The sequence below is a fragment of the Equus przewalskii genome, chromosome 29, assembly GCF_037783145.1.
Source record: "Equus przewalskii isolate Varuska chromosome 29, EquPr2, whole genome shotgun sequence".
Classification (NCBI taxonomy): domain Eukaryota; kingdom Metazoa; phylum Chordata; class Mammalia; order Perissodactyla; family Equidae; genus Equus; species Equus przewalskii.
The window spans coordinates 20229182-20250945 of record NC_091859.1 but is presented as its reverse complement, the minus strand read 5'-3'; the positions used below and the strand labels follow the sequence as shown (position 1 = coordinate 20250945).

At 36.6% G+C, this 21764-nt stretch overlaps 1 protein-coding gene across 3 annotated transcripts in view; it reads left to right on the top strand.

Moving 5' to 3' along the window:
- Window positions 1-21764, top strand: part of CEP83 (centrosomal protein 83) — a 106690-nt gene that overhangs the window by 43562 nt on the left and 41364 nt on the right. For 2 of the 3 annotated variants that reach the window (XM_008514405.2, XM_008514407.2), the window contains 4 exons: window positions 766-858; window positions 3046-3177; window positions 18364-18615; window positions 21212-21343. In XM_008514405.2, the coding sequence (XP_008512627.1) occupies window positions 766-858; window positions 3046-3177; window positions 18364-18615; window positions 21212-21343 (609 nt within the window). The remainder of the gene's footprint in view (window positions 1-765; window positions 859-3045; window positions 3178-18363; window positions 18616-21211; window positions 21344-21764) is intronic. The other variant, XM_070599500.1, reaches the window with a different exon arrangement.

The following is a 21764-nucleotide window of genomic DNA, read 5'->3' as shown; positions in this document are numbered from 1 at the left end:
TGTAGATTATAGTATGTTGCACAATGCTTTATGTATTGTAGGCATTTATTCAGTAAAATGTGTGGAGTATTGATGAATAAATGAATAAATTGAACATTTTTCTTAGTTTTCAGAGATTAATGTAAATACAAGCTAGGTTTTTTTTTTTTTTTTACAACTAGTATTCATTCATTCAAGAAATAATTATTGAATGGTTCCTGTGTGTCAGACAGTAGTGTGAGGTGTTGGGACACCATGGTGAATAAAGACCATGTGTGCCCTTAAGGAACCTATATAAATATTTGATTACTTATTGAAATATGAGTAAGAGAGTATAACAGGGGAGAGCCTAAATTAGTTTTGGTGGTCAGAGTAAAAATCAACTTTTTCTGATTGAAAATAAGTCTGAAGAATTCTCTGTGGTATACCAAATTATTACAACTTTATTTTGCTTGCTTTAGAAAATAAACTATCAGCCATTGTATCCAACATGATAACCTTAGCTGCCAATATAGTTATTCCTTACAATAACAATCATAATAATCAGAGAATGTCTTTACCTCATGTTTTGACATCTCTAACAGCCTGAAATTGAGATTCTTCAAGTATTGTTTCAAATGATGGTTCTATGTATATAATGATTACTGTAAAATTAGGTATATTGTGAAACTTGTATGCATTGAATTTCATCGTCATAATTAGGAGAGGCTTTGAAATTTGGCAAATTCTTGATTTTATTATTTGTGATTTCATATTTAGAATTGTTTGTATTTCTCTGCATATCAGGTATTAACTCCACAAAAGTTGGAATTGTTACGAGCCCAAATACAACAAGAATTAGAAACTCCAATGAGAGAGCGTTTTAGGAATCTGGATGAAGTAAGTAATTTATATAGAAGCAACTATGCCTTTGTCTTCATGTGACTGTGAAAAGCTTGATGAAAAGCATCATTCCCCTACTCAAAAGCCCTGCAATAGCTCCCTTTCTTACTCAGAGTCTTTACAGTGACCTTTAAGGCTGCACAGGATCAGATCCCATTACTTCTCTGACTTCTTTCCTTCATCCACGTTGGCCTCCTTGATATTTCTTTGGCACTCCACAAATGGTGCAGTTCAAGAGTCTTTGCCCAGCTGCTACTTTTGCTTGAATACTATGCTTCCAGATAGCTTTTGGCCAACTTCCTTGTCTTTTTTAAGTCTTTGCTGAAATGTCACCTTCTCAATGAGGCCTACTTTGACCAACCCTGCCTCCACCTAATATTGCAACTTGCCTTTCCCATCTTTCCTTAGACCTTTGGATCCCCATTTACCCTGCTCTACTTTTAATTTTGCTCTAGTACTTATCATTTTCTAATATACTATGTAATATTTATTGTGCTTATTTTTTATTTTCTCTTTTACCACCTCTAGAATGTAAGTTGCATGAGAGGAGGAACCTTTATCTGTTTTGTTCAGTTATGTTCCATGTTCCTAGAACAGTTCCTACATACAGTAGGTGCTCAGTTAATATTTGTTGAATGAAAGAATAAATTTCATGCTCAGAAAAGTAAAAATTTGTTACAGCTTTTCTTCAGATTGAGATCAGTCTCTTTGTATGAAATGTTGGTGTAATATGACTAAATGTATAATAATGGGAACTGGAAAAGACAACAGATATTAAGTATATTAGGTACTATGCTGGACATTTTATGTGTGTTACCTCCTTTAATAAATATACCAGGCCTTACACAAATGAGTATTGTTGCCTTGAAAATGGACCCCTTTGGAAAGCTGTAGTCTAGTGATGCTGCCCCTGCACAAAGCAGTTGTGGAGTCTCTTTTATAAATGGCTTACTGGCTTGGTAAAGTCATCTTTTGAATATCCTCCTAGTGAATAACCAAAGGATTATGGTTTGGGAGTAGGTTTAATTCTTGGATGTAGACTAAATCACGTGGACCTCAGGTAGGTGATCAAGTTAAGTAAAAGCGCTGTTTTGTTTTTTTTGGTGAGAAAGATGGGTCCTGGGCTAACATCTCTTGCCAGTCTTCCTCTTTTTGCTTGAGGAAGATTGTCCCTGAGCTAACCTCCGTGCCAGTCTTCCTCCATTTTGTATGTGGGACGCTGCCTTAGCATGGCTTGATGAGTGGTGTGTAGGTCTGTGCCCAGGATCCGAACCTGTGAAGCACTGGACTGCCGAAGCGGAGCACGCAAACTTAACCACTATGCCACTGGGCTGGCCCCTAGAAGCATTTTTTTAAAAAAATCAAAACAAAGTATGTCTCTAATAAAATCATGAAACCCATTTTCTTGGTTTGTAAACTGGCTTAGAAGAGAAATCTTTCAGTTGAAGATTACAGTCAGCTAAGGATTTTAGGAGGTATGCTTTCCTTGTTATTTAATTTCCTTATGGGTGTTGAGATATGTCTCCTTCACCTTTCTGCTTTATTGCCTAAGTACTTATTGAGATTCAGAATGCCAGCAAGTCTTGTTGTGTTAGGAAGCAGCATTGGAGCATACCAGGGAGTTGCATGTGTTCCTGGTTAGTCAGGAAGGTTGGTGCTAGATATATTCTTCAGACTGGCATGTTGAGTTGAACTATCGTAATATTTGATTGAACCTTAAGTTACTGTACTAAATATTCAAATAATCTTTTATCTACTTTGAATTCATCCTGTCTGACTTTTAGGGGGTATTTTATATTTTATTGTGGAATTAATTTTTTTAATCTAAGTATATTTTGAAAGATATTCTGCTTTCTCAAATATTATTTTATTAAGCTCAGAGGTAAAAACTTTTGACGTGTTATAAATTTTTATGATTATGAGAGTCAGTGAGGAAATAAGGTTAGTTGAATGGTAATTTGCTTTATTGGTACCTTCTCAGGAATGTACTAATTCTGTATGGAGGATACTTGTCATGAGAACTTTTCCAAGGTTTATTTATACTTCTGTTAAGCTTATTTTTTACTTTTGGAATGGCTGTCACATATAATGCCATTTAAAATATATTTGCGAAAGTCGTTTTTTGGAGTGAGTACAAATTTCATTAATAAATTTATGATAAATTGCAATCTCCTTTTAATTTAGGAAGTGGAAAAGTATAGAGCTGAATATAATAAGCTTCGCTATGAACATACATTTCTCAAATCAGAATTTGAACACCAGAAAGAAGAATTTGCACGTATTTTAGAAGAAGAAAAAATAAAATGTGAATCAGAGGTGAGTGATTGATTATACTAACTTAGCCATTAGCCTTCTAGTCAATAAAATTTTATGATTTTTTTCAAAATCCCAAGTTAGAGTGGATTGCATAGTTATGTTTTATTAGTAAATGGTGAAATGTTTGTCATGATTTTCATCTACTCCATAGCAACACTTTTCTTATGAATGTTCTTTTTTGGCTGTTAGATTTTCCTATTCTCTTTCTCCCTTATTTTGCCCTAGTCATTGGAGATAGTCTCTTTTCTTCCATAGCCACAGAGATAGACTTCTCTTTGCAAGTATAGTGTGTGTGATTTCTTATTTAGTACTGTCTCCCTCTACTTCTTAGAACCAAACCACATCCAAGAGAGCTCTGGCTGTTGTTTGCACTGACAAAAACAAGGGGTTTTATGCCTTAGGGTGTGCCCGTCACCTTCAAGAAGTGTACTTTGTCCTTTCTGACGTCTGCACTTGCAGCATTCTCTCTACAGCGTGCGCCCTTACGCTATCTCTATTGCTGGTGGCAGTCCTTCTCCTCATTTTGTGGTTTGTCTCCTAATTTTGCCAAAAATGGAGTGTGTGTTTCTCATTTTTTATGTTGCTTTTAGATGATTTTTCAGGATGGAAGGAGAGAAATACCAATTTTATCCTGCTATATTCAGCTAACAAATCTAATGCCAGTTGAATTTGTTAAAAAAAAAAAAGATTGATGTCTGTAGTTATGTGAAATATTTTATGTGCATACACATCTGCATTGTATATTTATTGCATTGTCTTTATTTGGAACTAAGATTTAAAATATACTCACCTTCCTTTATCAAATACTAATTGGATCAAACTGATTTGTTCTTATTAATAGTGAGCCAACTGTTTCATTATTGTTCAATATGTAAGAAAGCTGTGTGAACTTTGGATCATTTGAATCCATTAGTAATAGAGTACCAGAAAACTATAAATATTTACACATCTTTTTCATTAAGGAGATTCTTTACAGCTTTAAATGCTTCATTCGTATATGATCTCACTTTTGTTATAATAGTCAGTGAGATGAGGCAGGACTGTCTTATTTTCTCCATTTTAAATGAAGACACTGAAGCACAAAATAAGTGACTTGCCTAAAGTCTCACAGAAAGTCAGCAGCCAAGTTAACAGCGAAACTCAGGTATCCTAACTCCCAGTTTTAAGTTTGAAAGTATCAATTATTTGAATTTGCCTTGCTAATTAGGGGCCATCCAACAACTATAATTGATCTGTGTGATTATGAAAGGTTTTGAATGTATAATTATGACATGCTTAAAGGAATTGCATATAAAAATTTTCTTGTGGAAAATAGGAGTGATAAAGATTTCTAGCCTAAAATGTAAATTTAGTATATTGAAGAGTAGCTACTGAGGTTAAGGACAGTGGTGCTTCATTTTACTCTTTGCTTTTAAAATCTAATGTTGGTGTTTATCTGGTAATGATTATTTGAATTCTCTAGTTTTAGTTTTATTATTTTTTTAAAGAATGAAACCTGCATCTGAAATCTGATGACAAATCTGTTTTTTACTCATGAAAGACAAAATGATATCCATTAAAATTTTTTAGAGGTCAGTGGCATCATCAATTTTCATAATTGGAATGTCTTATGACATTCTTAGAAAGCTGAAGATAAGCAGCTAGCTAAGGAGCCATAATTAGTAGAGGTTAGAAAAGTAAAACTTTCTGATAAGACTGAAGGCCTTTTCTTTCTACTTCCCAATTGATTATGTAGGAGCAATATTAATTAGTGGATATTGGGTATTTTCTTTCATTCCATCACTAATTCTTTATACTCCAGTTTCTGTATACAATAACAGTAAAACCTAGAGAGATGATTGTGGATCATGAACAGCAATAAAACTTCAGAGCAAAGCCTACTCTTGCCATCTTCCACTTTTATAATTTCAACTGGTGTAAAATATATTAGTTTGTACTGATATATTAGTTTCATACATATGAAATCCTGAAGTTGCATATATAGTTGTTATTCAAAAGTGGTACTATTGTGTTTTCATTATGTTATTAGGACTCGAATTTTATATTATTCTGCAAATAGTAATAAAGAGCAGTGCAGAGTTTTAGGTATAGGTGATTATACTGGTAGACTGAATGAGTGAAAGAAGCAAGAGTAATTCAGTGGGGAAGTATTAAGATGTTGAGAGAGGGGCGGTGAGCCCTGCATCATATGAAAAACCATCAAGAGTGACAGTGCATAATAAGTCCCTGAGATTATGCCGTCGTGCTCTGCAAACTGAGCTCTACCTTCGCTTTTATTGGGCTAGTGAGAAGCCAAAGTTCCTATGACAGAAAGGAGACTTTTCTGGGTCCCTGTTACCACATGCCATTTTTTTCTTATAGCACTGGTAGCGCAAAACTGATAATGCATTTCTAGTTTGGTCCTTATCCTGACACATAGTCAGTAGACATCATGAAACCTCTAAAAACACTTCCTTTTTGTCCTGCTAGGTTCTGAAGTTCTAGCCAGATTGCTGCTTTAGGCCCAGATGGTTCCTTTATCTAAAATATTCCAAGTTCTCTGACTTGAACCCTTCTCAGATTACTCTGAACCACGTTACAATAGACAGAAGTCTCCCAAATTAAATTACCTCATGTTGGAATTCTCTGGGATTGATTTTAGCAAGCTTTTAGAAGGGCTTTGTGAAATTTTACTCATTAAAATTTTCTGTGAATGCAGTTTAGAATATCTCAAAAACTAAACTTTTTATGTGTAAATTTAAAATGTTTTAGATGTTCATTTAGTGTGACATTGGGAGCTGACTTAACTGCTGTGTGCATCAGTGTGCTCGTCTGTAAAATGATGTTAACAGCAGTACCTATCTTGTGGAGTTGTAAGAATTTAATAAATTAATATGTGTAAAGTGCTCGGATGAGTACCTAGCACATAGTAAGCATTCAATAAATGCTAGCTGCTATTATCATTGTTTAAAATTCCATGTCCTCGAATTTCTTGTGTATATATGTGATCTTCTTCTTTACTTTAGCATGCTAGAGTTTTCAGTGTCAGGTCTGTGCTTAGATACTCTAAATAGTTTGAGGGCATTTCTCATTACAGTGTCTGCACCCCCCACCTTCACCTCCCAGCGTTCTGACTGCTCCACTTTCAGGTGCTATCTGCTGTGGCTTTTTTTTTTTTAGTTACAGCTTTCTTTTACTATCCTCATGACCAACGTGACTCTTGGGGCCTGAAAAAGGCATATGTTTTATTATTTCTATTCCCTTGTTCAGTCTGAGTAGAATTCTTTTTTTTTTTTTTTGAGGAAGATTAGCCGTGAGCTAATATTCGCCAGCAATCCTCCTGTTTTTGCTGGGAAGGACTGGCCCTGAGCTAACATCCATGTCCATCTTCCTCTACTTTACATGTGGGACACCTGCAGCAACATGGCTTGATAAGCAGTGCATAGGTCCGTGCCCAGGATCCAAACCAGTGAACCCCGGGCCACCAAAGTGTAACATGCAAACTTAAGCACTATGCCACTGGGCTGGCCCCTAGAATTCTTTTTAAGACACTGAGTGAACATCACTCCATTTCCCAACAGTTCTTGTATCCCATCTCCTAATCTTTCCATAACTATAACTGGGATCAAGTACAGAACTGCTTTCTTCTGTCACTATCTTTCTTTTAAAAATATGGGAGAAAAATAGGGGTTTAAAGAAAGGACATGATAACTTCCAAAATTAGACTAACATATGAACTTTAAATCTGTAAATAATTTAAGTACTAACTTCTTCTTAGTGTAAATAAATGACAAAATGTTTTTGTATTCCATCATTAATATAGGAAAAATCAATTCTAGTACACATAGGAGAAAGGAGAAAATTAGAATAGTAGGAATATTAAAAGGTAAACTAACTTGATTTTAAAAACTCAGATCTGGGAACTTGAAACTTCATGTGTAAAATGTTTACCATAATGCCTGACATATAATAAATGCTCAAATTAATGGTATTATTACTATTAGTACCTGACAGCATTAATTATAGTACTAATTATCATAATAAATGTAGCAGATATTTTAAAATAGATTTCGCATTTGTAAATGAGAAGCTACAGAAGTTGAGGAAGTGAAAGACGTAGAGGCAAGACACAAATTCATATTTAATTTATTGAGAGAGGCACTTTGTATTACTTCTTTGAATTCTGTCAACAGCCCTAGGAATTAGACAATCAGTATCCCCATTTTATAACTGAGAAAATACTCATTTGTGAGGAAACACTCATGAAGCGCTGAGAGAATGGTCCAAGGTCATACAGCTAGTATGTGGTAGAGCCAGGATTCAAATCTAGGTAGTCTGAGGGGGGCCAGTTCTCCTTTTGGCCATGATAGAATAATAGGGACTGAATTTACCCTAAGGCCCTGACTGAAAACTGGGGCAAAATATAGGAAACAATGGTTTTCAGACACTGGAAAACAGGTGGTACAAAGCAGTGACCCCTGAAGGAAGAAAAATGAATGAAGTGAGCTCTATGAAGTGAGCCCTGTCTTATGTCCACCAGTGTGGAAGGGCTCCCTAATGTGTGGTGCGTTGAGTAGAAGACTCAGAGGGATTTTACCTCAGTAGTAGGGCCAAATTAGCCCTACACTAAAGGCTACTCTGGTCCTGCCTAACAGGTGTAAAAGCAAGATTTGAAAGGATCATATGATTTCTAAGTAACTTAATTGCATAACAGAACAAAGATTTAAAAGTATGTAAAGGGATACAAAAGAGCCCAGCACTGAAAAAACCATAAAATTCACAATGTCTGACATCCAGTAAAACGACTGGGCAGCCCAGATGGGTTTATAGGAGAATTCTACCAAACATTTAAGAAACAAATTATACCAAGTCTCTACAGTCTCTTCCAGAAAATAGAATCAGAGGAAATACTTCATAACTCATTCCATGAGGCCAGCATTAGTGTAATATCTAAACCAAAGACATTACAAGAAAAGAAAACAGAGCAATATCTCTTGTGAACAAAGATGCAAGAATCCTCAACAAAATGTTAGCAAATCAAATCAAACAATGTATAGAAAAGAATAATCCTGAACAATTAGGATTTATCCCAGGCATGCAAGCCTGGTTCAATATTAGAAAATGAATTAATGTAATCTATCACATCTAAAGTTAGGCCAAAGAAGAAAAATCACATGATCATATAAACAGATGCAGAAAAAATATTTGACAAAATCCAACACCTGTTCATGACAAAAACTCTCAGCAAACTAGGAATAGAGAGGAGCTACTTCAACTTGATAAAGAACAGCTACAAAAAACCTACAGCTATCATCATACTTAATGGTGAGAAACCAGAAGCTTTCCCGCTAACATTGGGAACAAGGTAAGGATGTCACCTCTTACTACTCCTTTTCAATATTGTACTGAAAGCCTCAGATAATACAATAAGACGAGAAAAAAATGAAAGATAGAAATTTGGAAGGAAGAAATAAAACTGCTTGCAGATACATGATTGTCTATGCAGAAAATCTGAAACAATCAACAAAAAACTCCTAGAACTAATAAGCAATTACAGCAAATTTGAATGTACAAAAGACAATCACTTTCCTGTATAACAGTAATGTGCAAGTGGAATTTGAAATTAAAAAACAGTCTTATTTATATTAGCATCCCCCAAAATGAAACTTAGATATAAATCTAAAAAAATATGTACAAGATCTATATGAAGAAAACTGCAAAACTCTGGTGAATGAAATCAAAGAAGAACTAAATAAATGGAGTAATATTCCATGTTCATGGATAAGAAGACTCAGTGTTGTCAAGATGTCTGTTCTTGGGGCTGGCCCCATGGCCAAGTGGTTAAGTTTGCGTGCTCCACTGCGGCGGCCCAGGGTTTTGCCGGTTCGAATCCTGGGAGCGGACATGGCACGACTTGTCAGGCCATGTTGAGGTGGCATCCCACATGCCACAACTAGAAGGACCTGCAACTAGGATATACAGCTATGTACCAGGGGGATTTGGGGAGATAAAGCAGAAAATTAAAAAAAAAAAAAAAAAAAGATTGGCAGCAGTTGTTAGCTCAGGTGCCAATCTTTAAAAAATAAAGATGTCTGTTCTTCTCAAGTTCATTTATAGATCACAATCCCAGGCAAAATCCCAGCAAGTTATTTTGTGGATATCAACAAACTGATTCTAAAGTGTATATAGAGAGGCAAAAGACCCAGAATAGCTAACACAATACTGGAGAAGAATAAAATTGGAGGACTGGCACTGTCTGACTTCAAGCCTCATTGTGAAGCTGTTGGAATCAAGACAGTGTGTTATTTGCAAAAGAATAGATGAGTAGATCAGTAGAACAGACCAGAGAGTCTAGAAATAGACCCACACTGATACAGTCATCTGGTCTTTGACAGGAGAAAAGACAGAATGGAAAATCTTTTCAATAAAAGGTACTAAAACAGTTGGACTTGCACATGCAACAAAATGGATCTAGACATAGGCCATACACCCTTCACGAAATTAACTCAAATAGACCTAAATGTAAAATTTAAAATTATTAAACTCCTGGAAGATAGCATAGGGGAAAACTTAGATGATCTTGGGTTTGATCATCACTTTTTAGATACAACACCGAAGACATGATACATGAAAGAAATAATAAGTTAGACTTCATTAAAGTGAAAAACTTACACTCTATGAAAGACACTGTCAAGAGAGTGAGAAGAGAAGCCATAGACTGGGAGGAAATATTTGCTAAAGACGCATATTTCTTACAGGACGGTTATCCAAAATATACAAAGAGTTATGAAAATTCACAATAAGTAAACAGCGAATCTGATTTAAAAATGAACCAAAGACCTTAACAGACATCTCACTAAAGAAGATATTCAGATGGCAAATAAGCATTTGAAAAGATGTTCAACATCCTATTGTCATTAGGGATTGCAAATTAAAACAATGAGATACAACTATACACCTATTAGAATGGCTGAATTCAGAACACTGACAAAACCAATTGCTGGCGATGATGTGGAACAACAGGAGTTCCACCAATTGCTGGTGGAAGTGCAAAATGACACAGGAACTTTGGAAAACAGTTTGGCAGTTTCTTAGAAAAGTGAACATAATCTTACTATATGATCTGACAGTTGTACTCCTTTGTATTTACCCAAAAGAGCTGAAAACTTACATTTGCACAACAACTTAGGCACACATATTTCTAACAGCTTTATTCCTAATTGCCAAAACTTGGAAGCAACCAAGATGGCTTTCAGTAGGTGAATGGTTAAATAAACTGTGGTGCATCCAGACAATGGAATATTATTCAGCACTAAAAAGAAACGAGCTAACAAACCATGAAAAGATATGGAGGAACCTTAAATGTGTATTACTACATGAAAGAAGCCAATCTGAAAAGGCTATATACTGGAGGGTTCCAACTATGTGACATTCTGGAAAAGGCAAAACTGTGGAGATATTAAAAAGATCACTGGTTGCCAGGGGCTAAAGGAAAGAGAGGGATGAATAGGTGGAGCACGGAGGATCTTTTAGGGTGGTGAAATTCTTCTGTATGATACTGTAATGGTAGATACATGCCAGTATACATTTGTCAGATCCACAGAATGTGTGACACCAAGAGTGAACCGTAATGTAAACTGTGGACGTTTGGTCATAATGATACGTCAGTATAGGTTCATCAGTTGTAACAAATGTACCACTCTGGTGTGAGATGTTGATAGTGGGGGTAGGCTGTGGATATGTGGCAGCAAGGACATAAGGGGAACTTTGTGTACTTTCTGCTCAATTTTGCTGTGAACCTAAAACTCTCTAAAATATAAAGCCTTTTTAAAAAAATGGTCATGCAAAGAAGCAGGAAAATGTATTTTATAATGAAGAAAAATATCAATCAATAGGAATAGACCTAGAGATTACAGAATTAGTAGACAAAGTTAGTTATTAAACCATAAAAATATACTACATATGCTCAAAAAGTTAAGGAAAACCTTGAACATAATGAGAGACATGGAACATATTTTTTAAGAAAGAATCCTAGTAATGAAAAATATAACCTAAATGGAAAATACACGAGAAGTGGATTAGACACTGTGTAAAAGATAATAGCTAAATTGAAGATATAGTAATAGAAACTATCCAAGATGAAATACAGAGAGAAAAAGGATAGGAAATAACCAAATAAAGCTCATAGTAGGGCAACTTCAGATAATTGAAATTCTAAAAAGAGAAGGGAAGAACAGAAAAAAATATTTGAAGAAATAATGGCTAAATTTTTCAGATTTCATGAAAGCTATAAACCTGCATATTCACGAATCTCAATGACTGCATGCACAGAAAACATGAAGAAAACTAAACCAAGGCACATAGATTCATATTACTTAAAACTAGCGATAAAGAGAAAAATCTTGAAAGCAACCAGAAAATTTGTGCTTGCAAGAAAATGGAGTAGATTTAATTTTCCGTGTTCCTCCTGGTAAGTACAACAAAAAACTCTGGACTTTATATATAAAACAAACATAAGATACTGAAAATGGAGAAAAGGCATACCACCTAAGGCCCTTGGGACCCAAGGACTGACTGTGATATGTTTCCTGGGTTTTTATTTTGCCTCATGGATCCCAGACTTGATGCCGAAGAAGCCAGCAACTTGGCATGGGCACTAAAAAGCCCCAACACAGGCCTGTTTTCTCTAGGCAAAGCACTAGGAAAAGAGCAGCCTAGTAGCCGAGTTAATTTAGATAATAACAGTTCTACTCCAGCCAACACTGTGGTAAAAAGTGGCCCACCCATTATAGCAAAGGCCAATGGAGTGCCTAGACTTCCACCCTCCCCAGGCTGTAACGAGGAACCCTAACTCCCACCAAGATGATACCAGAGAAGGCCAGGCAGGGAGCCAGGACTTTCATCCCCACTTAGCAATATAACAAGGGCTCTAACCCCTGCCTTGGCGGCATTGGAGATGACACCGGGAGCCTAAATTTCTACCTTCAACTGGCTGTAATGAGGTGCCCTGCCCCTTCCCTGCCTGGGTCATGCCAGAGAAGGCCTAGTGTAGAATCAAGACTTTCATCACTGCCCAACCCTGTAGTGTCGATGGAGGCCACATGGGGAGGAGTAACAAGACATTTGTCCCCTGCCACCTAGGGAGGCGTCAGTGGGCCTAGTGGGGAGCTGGAACTCTTGCTTCCACCCAGCATGGGTGTCATGAGGAGCCTCCCCATCTTGGGTATCACAGAGGTAAAGTGGAGAATCTGGACTGCTGCTTCCAGCTGGCACTAACAAGGCAGCAACACCACTCTTCCCCTGCCAGAACGATGTCATAAAAAACCAGCTAAGACAGAGACTTTAAATAAGGTCCAGAGTCTCATAACAATACCTAAAAAGTCTAAATTTCAATGAAAAATCATTTATCATACTGAGCATCTGGAAGATCTCAAACTAAATGAAAAAAGACAACAGATGCTAACACTGTGGTGACAAAGATGTTAGAATTATCTGACAAAGATTTAAAAGTGGCCATAGTAAAAAAAAAAAAAAAAAAGCTTCAATATACAATTACAAGCAAATTTGAAACAAATGAAAAAATAGAAAATATAAAGAACCACCAAATGGAAATTTTAGAACTGAAAAATATAATGGCCAAAAAGATTCCAAAAAAACAAATAAAACATCTCAATGGCTGAACTTAGCAGAATGGAGGGGATAGAGGAAAGAATCAGTGAACTTGAAGATAGGACATTAGAACATTAGTTATTAGCCAATCTGAACAAACTACAGAAAACAGACTTTAAAAAGAAGTGAATGGGGGGGCTGGCCCCATGGCCGAGTGGTTAAGTTCGCGCGCTCCGCTGCAGGCGGCCCAGTGTTTCGTTAGTTCGAATCCTGGGTGCGGACATGGCACTGCTCATCAGACCACACTGAGGCAGCGTCCCAGAGGCCACAACTAGAAGAACCCACAACGAAGAATACACAACTATGTACCGGGGGGCTTTGGGGAGAAAAAAGGAAAAAAGTAAAATCTTTAAAAAAAAAAAAAAAAAAAGAAGTGAATGGGAAGAGCCTCAGGTGCCTGTGGGACACTAACAAATGATCTAAAGTTTTGTCCTTGAAAAGAGAAGAGGGCAGTGCTGAAAAAGTACTTGAAGAAATAAAGATTGAAAATGCCCCAATTTAGTAGACACAAACATATAGATTTAAGAATCTGAGTGAACATCAAACAGGATAAAACCAAAGAAATCCAGACTAAAAGACGACATAGTCAAACTTATAAAGAGTATAGGAAAAGAAATCTTGAAAGCAGCAAGAGAGAAATGATACCTTACTTACTAGGGGAAAACAATTCTAAGACATTTCTCATCAGAAACCATAGAGGCCAGAAGAACGTGCCACAACATTATCAAGTGCTGAAAGAAAATAAATGTCAACTCATAATTCTATATCCAGCAAAAATATCCTTTTAGGAATGAAGGATAAATCAAGACAATCTTAGAATAAGGAAAACTAAGAGAATCTGTTAAGGAATGTTTAAGGAAAATTCTCTAAACAGAAAGAAAACAATAAAAAAAGGAATGTCAAAACATCAAGAAGGATAAAAGAACACAGTAAACAAAATCATGGGTATATACAATAGACTTTCCTGAATGAATTTTCTAAATTTTGTTTGATGGTTGAAGCAAAAATTTTAACACTGTCTGATGTGGTTTTAAATGTGTATAGAGGAAATAATTAAGACAATTATATTGTAAATAAGCAGGGCAAAAGGATGTAAAGGGAGGCAAAGTTTCTACACATCACTTGAACTGGTAAAATGAACCCAGTAGACTATTATAAGTTATGTATATATAATGTAGTTTCCAGAGCAACAACTAAGAAAGTTGTACAAAGAGATACACTCAGAACATTATCGATAAATCAAAATGGAATCCTAAAAAATGTTCAAGGAAACCACAGGAAGGCAGAAAAAGAACACAGAAACCTAAAACAAGAAGTAGAAAAGGGAAAAGTAAAACTATAGAACCCAGCAACACCATCAACCAACAGAATCTGATCACGTTTATGGAACACTCTACCCAGCAAGAGCACCTAAACACATTCTTTTCAAGTGACCACTGAACATATACCAAGATAGGCCATGTCCTGGGTCATAATAAACCTCAACAAGTTTATAAAAATTCAAAGTACATAGTGAGTTCTCCAACCACTGTAGAATCAAACTAGAAATCAATAACAGAAAGGTAGCAGGGAAATCTTCACACATTTGGAAATGACATGACACACTTAAAATAGTTCGTGAGTCAAAGAGGAAATTTCAATGAAAATATAATTTAAAAAAAATACGTTGACCTAAATGAAAATGTAACATGTTAAAATATTTGGGACACAGCTAAAGCACTACTGAGAGGAAAATGTTTAGCACTGATTGCATTTATTAGAAAAGAGGAAAAGTGTCAAATCAATAATCTAAGCTCCCACCTTAAGAACCTAGAAAAAGAGGACCAATAAATCCAAAGCAAGCAGAGGGAAGGAAATAAAGAGCAGAAATCAATGAAATTGAAAACAACAAAAAAAATCAGTGAAACCAAGAGCTGTTTCTTTGAAAAGATAAATAAAATTGACAGACCTCTAGCAAGACTGATAAAAAAAGAGAAGACACAAATTGCCTGTGTCAGGAATGAAGCAGAATATCACTGTAGGCCTTCCAGACCTCACAAGGGTAATAAGGTAATCTGGTGAACAACTCTGCTCAAGTCAATTTGACAAACACAGATGAAATTGATCAAAAGACATACTACCATAACTCATTCCATATGAAATAGGTAATTTGAGTAGCGATATAACTTAGTATTAAGGAAACAGCGTTCATAATTTTTAAAACTCCCCCAAAAAGAATGGTTTCACTGGAGAATTCTACCTAGTGTTTAAAGAAGAATGAAAGGCAGTTTTACACAACATCTTCCAGAAAGTAGAAGAGGAGGGATATTACCAGGGGAGAATCTGGGTAAACGGTATACGGGATCACTCTGTGTTATTACCAGGGGAGAATCTGGGTAAACAGTATACGGGATCACTCTGTGTTATTACCAGGGGAGGAGCTGGGTAAACGGTATACGGGATCACTCTGTGTTATTACCAGGGGAGAAGCTGAGTAAACGGTATACAGCATCACTCTGTTATTACCAGGGGAGGAGCTGGGTAAACGGTATACGGGATCACTCTGTGTTATTACCAGGGGAGGAGCTGGGTAAACGGTATACGGCATCACTCTGTGTTATTACCAGGGGAGGAGCTGGGTAAATGGTATACAGCATCACTCTGTGTTATTACCAGGGGAGGAGCTGGGTAAACGGTATACGGGATCACTCTGTGTTATTTCTTACAACTGCATGTGAACCTACCATCATCTAAAAATAAACAGTTTAATTGAAAAAAAAAAAAACAGAAAAAAGATATTTTGTACAGAAGAACCAAACTAAGAATGGCAACAGACCTCCTTTTGGAAATAATATAAGCCCGAAGACAGTAGAGCAGTATCTGTAAATACTGAAAGAAAAACAAAAAACTTTGGCCGTTTGATTCCAGAGCCTGTACTCTTAATCATTTCTCTATGCTGCATCATAAAGATAGTAAAAGCAAAGATGGATGGAGCCATCAGAGATACTACCTTTGCCTGTTGTGTGCTCTGGGGAACTAGAGTGGTGCTACCATCCTTTGAAAAGATGATCAACAACTAGTCCTAGTCCCTCATCTGTTTCTGTTCATTTTCCTTTACTTCAATAGTTTTTTTGAAAATAAAATTGGTTAATATATCAGCTTTCTTGTCAAGTAAGCTTATATTCTAGAAGAGAATAAAGTAAATACAGAGGTAACTGTAATACAGGGAGATTTGGATAAATATCATAAAAGGAAAATTCAAACAAAGCCTTTTGGAAATTGAGAGAAAGGATTGAGAGCACAACAAAGTAAGGATTTCAAGGAAGATGACGTGTGAATCTGATTGAGAATAGAAGAAAAGGGAAGAGCTGAGGATGAGTCCCAGATCTGTGCCCAGATGACTGGGACGAGAATGGTGTCATAGCAGTGATTGAAAATAAGCTCTTTGGTTTTGTGATGATTTTCTTGTCTGCTGGGTTCTCTAATGCATCCTTACTACCAAGAACAGTGCCAGGTACATAGTAAGTGCTCAATAAATATTTGTTGCATGAATGAGTAAATGAATAGAGAAATTAGAAGAAAGTGATTGCCACTTTTGGTAGGAATGATTTGATTGTGAGCTCTGGTTTGGGAGTTATACGTGTGGGATCTGATCTGGACTTTGCCCTTAGCTAGCTCAGTCCATAGCTTCAGCTACCACTTCAGCTATCACACGGACGCCTCTCAAAACTACTGGAGAAAGCAATAATGTAGGAAATAGGGTGGTCAAGAACATTCGCTGTCTGACTTCATATATAAAATGAAGACTCCAAGAGAAATTATTGTTACTAAATGAAATTTTATGTGTATCGCACTTAGCACTTGATCCATGGTAAATATTCAGTCAAGGCCACCATTTTCTGAACCTGAGTTACACATTGACTCCTGACCTAGGTAAGCCACCACCCCTCTAAAATAGCACGTTAAAACTGTATTTGAGTTACTTCATGCAAAAGCTAAATGGTATCTTAAGGATCATCCAGCCAAAGCCCTTTATGTTAACTGATGCCAAAGTGAAAAAGTGACTTGCATAAAGTCACACAGCTAGCCAAAGGAAAAAGAATATGGGGGCGAAAAAAGGTAGTTAGGGACCAAACTCCAGGGGTAACGTTTATATGTAAAGGGTGAGAGGAAAAATAGGAGAGAGGCCCTCATTTGTTGGCCTTTGAGGACTTGACTCTGAATTCTACAGCTGCCTTCTAGGGTAAATTTTATTTGCTAGAAAAAAATGATATTTTCCTGCTGGATAGCTCTACCTATGTTTCCCATTGACATCTTTAATTCAGCATATCCAACACCAAATTGGAATCACTACATGTTAAAACTGAAAAGCATCTTAGAGGGCCTCCAGTCTAACTTCTCATTTTACAGATGAAGGAAACAAATTCTGCCCTGGGCTGGAGGTCTCACACACTGCAGGTTCATTTAAGCAATCTGAGCAGTTGTCTCATGGGCTACTTTTGCCTAGGTTGCGGAGCATTTCATAAAGTCCTTTTGGTTTTGAGTGAGCCTTCTAAGCTCATCCTGGCTACAAACAACCCCTGGTGTTCAGAGCCCTGGTTTCTAACTTTTTTTTTTAACAGCTGAATCCTTTCTTTTAGTTGAATCATCTCAAGAAAGCCCATATATATAGAAAGAGACTAAAAGAGGAGCTGCTCTGACTAAAAAGGTTTGGGGGTGGTAGTGGGAGGGGATATGTAGCTGGGGAGACCGGGAAGGGGAAAGAATGAGTTTTACCTTGATTACTTGGCCCACTCATTCCCAGAGCTGAGGGGCCTCTGAAGGGCCTCAGAGTTTAGGAAGCAGTTTGGAACCCGCCGATTTGGAGGCCCACGGGATCCGGCCATGACAGTTAGCTTGAATGAGAAGACCACCGGTGTTTCCACTCAGCAAGTTCCCCAGCAACTTTTCCACATGCTCAAAGTAATGATTTTTAGTTCTTTCTTGAATCTAGGAATTAAGAACTAGGCTGTCATTACAACTAGGACTTTGATAAACTCTCAGCTATCATTTAAAAACTCTTACCAGTTACGTTTGTAGTTACTTACATGGACAAGCAGCTTTTTTGTGGATTAAGTTGCCTTGGAATAAAGTAACTTTGTTAGTGTAGCCCTAGCCCGGGAATCGCTGTCACATGAGGAAGAGCTGAGTGGTAATCAGCATATTGATCTTGTGTAAACACCTATAATGTTCTGATGAATTTTGAAATGCTTGACATGTTTTTAATAATTATTTTTATAGTATAATTTTGAATTTTAGTCAGCAACTGATGAAGCCCAGTGTTAGACACCGTGGGGAGATAGAAGGAAAATAGGACAAGCTCTTTGCCCTCACATCTGAGTCACGCTGAGTACGGAAGGAAGAACGTGATGTTTTAGACTTTTGTACTTCATTTAACCACATGAGCTTTCTTTTTCATATTGTGCAATTTTCAGTGTTAATTTACTGACTTGTAAAGCATGTTCATGGCTGCAAATTTGATTATTTAAGGTTGTGTGCTTTCTTTTAAATTATTATTAGATTGCGAGACTGGAGAAAGATAAAGAAGAACTGCATAATCAGCTGCTTAGTGTTGATCCCACAAGAGACAGCAAACGAATGGAGCAACTTGTTCGAGAAAAAGTCCATTTGTGTCAGAAATTAAAAGGTTTAGAGGCAGAAGTAGCAGAATTAAGGGCTGAAAAAGAGAATTCTGGTGCTCAGGTAGAAAATGTCCAAAGAATTCAGGTGCGGCAGTTGGCTGAGATGCAGGCGACAGTCAGATCCCTGGAGGTAAGGTTTTAATTGCTTCCCGGTAGAGTATGGCATACTTTTTTTAAGTGCAGTTGACAAGCCTTTGATTTTTAGAGCATAAATGTATGCTCACCAATCTAATGCTGACACATTTGTGGAATCCCAAGAGTATGTATTCTTTTTGTAAAGAAGAAAGCTATTGATTCATAAGCAATAGCTATGCTACCACAGTTACAAAGGGATTATTTTTGGGCAGTCAAGTCACCTTCCTGAAGTGATTTAACTCTTATAATGCCACAGAGGAGAATATGCAGAAGCCAAAATAATTTGAGTTTTGAAGACTAAAATCACCTCAAACCAGAAAGAACAATTTCTTCCTAGATTTATGTTTCCTTACACTGTGATTTAAGGTCTTAAAATCATAAGTCCTGCTTAAGGAGAAATGCCATACTTCTGTATCTTTGACAGCTTCTTGCCAGAGTAACAAAAGTCAACTTGGCTACTAATGCATACAAACCTTTACTGAATTATTTCCCTGAGTTCATTAGAGAAAGAAAAGAGCTGGCAGAGCTAGGCTGGTACTCCTACGGGTATTCTCCTATGAAAATTCTTGGTTTTCCTTGTTGGAGGGGAAAAACTTTGTTTATCCTCTTAGGTTCAGTGCTTGGGAGTTGTGAATTAAACTGACAACAGACAGATTCACAAGAGAAAAAACATTTTTATTTATGTATATACGTAGGAGTTCACAGGAAAATGTGACTCAGAGGCAGTTAGAATTTGGGGCTCATGTACCATCTTAATAGGGAAAGGAGGGAGGGAGAAAGAGCACTTATAGGACAACAAATGACTTTTAGGAAAGATAAATGGATTCTTAGAAAAATAGATGGGAGATATGACAGTTTTGTGACAATGTCTGTGTAACCTGATTTCTTAACCTCATGCTGACTTCTTGTCTCTGTGATAGGAGTAAGTGTTCCCTGGTTACAAAGCCTCTGGAGAGGGGATTTATGCCAGTTAAATGCTTTTTTGGAGGCTCTGCTTTTAGGCAGAAAAGAAGAGTTCAGGGAAAAACCTTTCCTGTGTCTGTTCATTCTCAAATGCCTTCAGCTCAAAATAAGTTTTATGCTGTGGTGGCGTATTCTGGACCCTTTGCCATCTTATTCAGATATGCTTACTTCTCCTATTTCTTAGTGTCTAATATGTAGCAAATAGACTAGTTTAATTGTTTTGATTTATTTTGAGCAATCCAAAGTGTTTTGTTTGTTTAGTTTTCAGGATAGTTGTGAAATTATTTGAGTTGGAGGAAAGTTAGTGGTACTAGAAACTAGTACCTAGTTTGTAATTAAAATCCAATCTCCAAATCCAAAATCGTAATTTTTTCCCCAGCCAGCTGGTACAAGGAGTACATTGGTATGTTTTGAAGAGTAGAAATCACCTTTTTGTTTTTTGGATGAAGCTTCTGACAGTATCGACTGGTTTCCTGAACTGAAGTCAGTATCACTGGACCTTGAGGACGTGAGGCAGTTCACAATGAGACTGTTTATGTTGCCATCCTTCCATCCTTAGTGTATTCACACAGTGACAGAATAAGTGGGATTAGTGCAGTTGACTATAGTGTATGGTCTCAGCGGGAAACTTTTCATTGAGGTCATTTAGAGGGATTATTTTCAGGACGAGTTAAATGATGACGAAAGGTGGGATGTGACATTTTCAGAAGAGCTTATATTTAGTTTTATCATTTGTCAGATGAAGTGAAAATAAGCACATGACAACAGTATTTCTTTCTTCTTTGATTTCTTTTTGGTTATCGTTGTGCCCAGAGTATCATTCTATATTTGAGGAAAATGGTTTTATTCTAATTATTTGTTGAAATATGCTCCTTATCATGTTTAAGTTATATAAGAAATGAGATGTTACAAAACTGAAGCTTATCCATTAAATGCCAAACATTTTCATTTTAACTATTTTGAATAGAAACATTTTTTAAAAGCATTTAGTTTTCCCTCCCTAAGTACAGAATACTATAAGTATTACCAACTAGAAATTTTCTTGACAACTTACAGACTTCATAAAGAATCTTTATTATGTGATGAGTTCAAGAGCTATTGAGCTCCTTGCCCATACTTCCAAAGGCTCCAGATTAGTTGAGGATTTTGAATTCTTACATGTCTTGGTTGTTGTTGTTTTTTAATCTCTATTGATTTTAGATGTTTAGTTCTTACTACAAATGAGTTTTCTCTTCTACCTTCTAATATGCTTTTCCATATCTGCTGTGGACTTGAAATGCCCAAAAATGATTGCTCAGATTATGTCAGCAATAAGAGTAAAAGGTATCAAGTGAGTGCGTTAGGTTCTCTCATGAGAAGAGTGTTAGAGTTTTATTTTGTTGGTGGCTGTTGATAGGTTGTTTGTCCAGATACCTTTGTTGCGTATTTCCTGGAGCAAATATTTGTCCTCTGAATTCTACCAATTACTTTGAGAAAACTCTTGTTACTTTGGTACGTGTTAATATTGGCAAGGTTTTGAATAATTTTGCGTAGTATGATTATACATATATTTTAAATAGTGCTTATTTTACTTTGCATAATTGTGAAAAGTTATGAACAAATTTTAAAATATTTTGTTTTGATAAAAGGCTGAAAAACAGTCAGCTAAACTACAGGCTGAACGCTTGGAAAAAGAACTACAATCAAGCAGTGAACAAAATACTGTTTTAATCAGTAAATTGCATAAAGCTGAACGGGAAATAAATACATTGACCAGTAAAGTAAGTCACTTTATGTTTCTGCTGCTTTCTTTAGAGTGCTTGAAATTGTATAATGACAAATTTTGTGCTTAAATAGTTTAGTTCTCTATATTGAAATCTTTTTTTATCCTGTCATTCTACCTTCCAGATACATGCAGAATCTGACCAATTCTTACCACCCAGTCCACTGTGACCACTCTATTCCAAGACAAGATCTCTCTAGGCTCTATTTTTACAATAGCCTCCTAAACGGTGTCTACTCTCTACTCATTCAGAACTTTGTGTGATCTGGCCCCTGCAGTCTTTCCACAGCCTCGCAGTTCATTTTCCCTCCTGTTCACTTTGCTCCAGCCTCACTGGCTTTCTCACTTTTCTTTGAGCAAGCTTATTTCTACCTCAGGGCCTTTGCATTTGCCCTCCTGGCATGCTCTTCCCTCATATA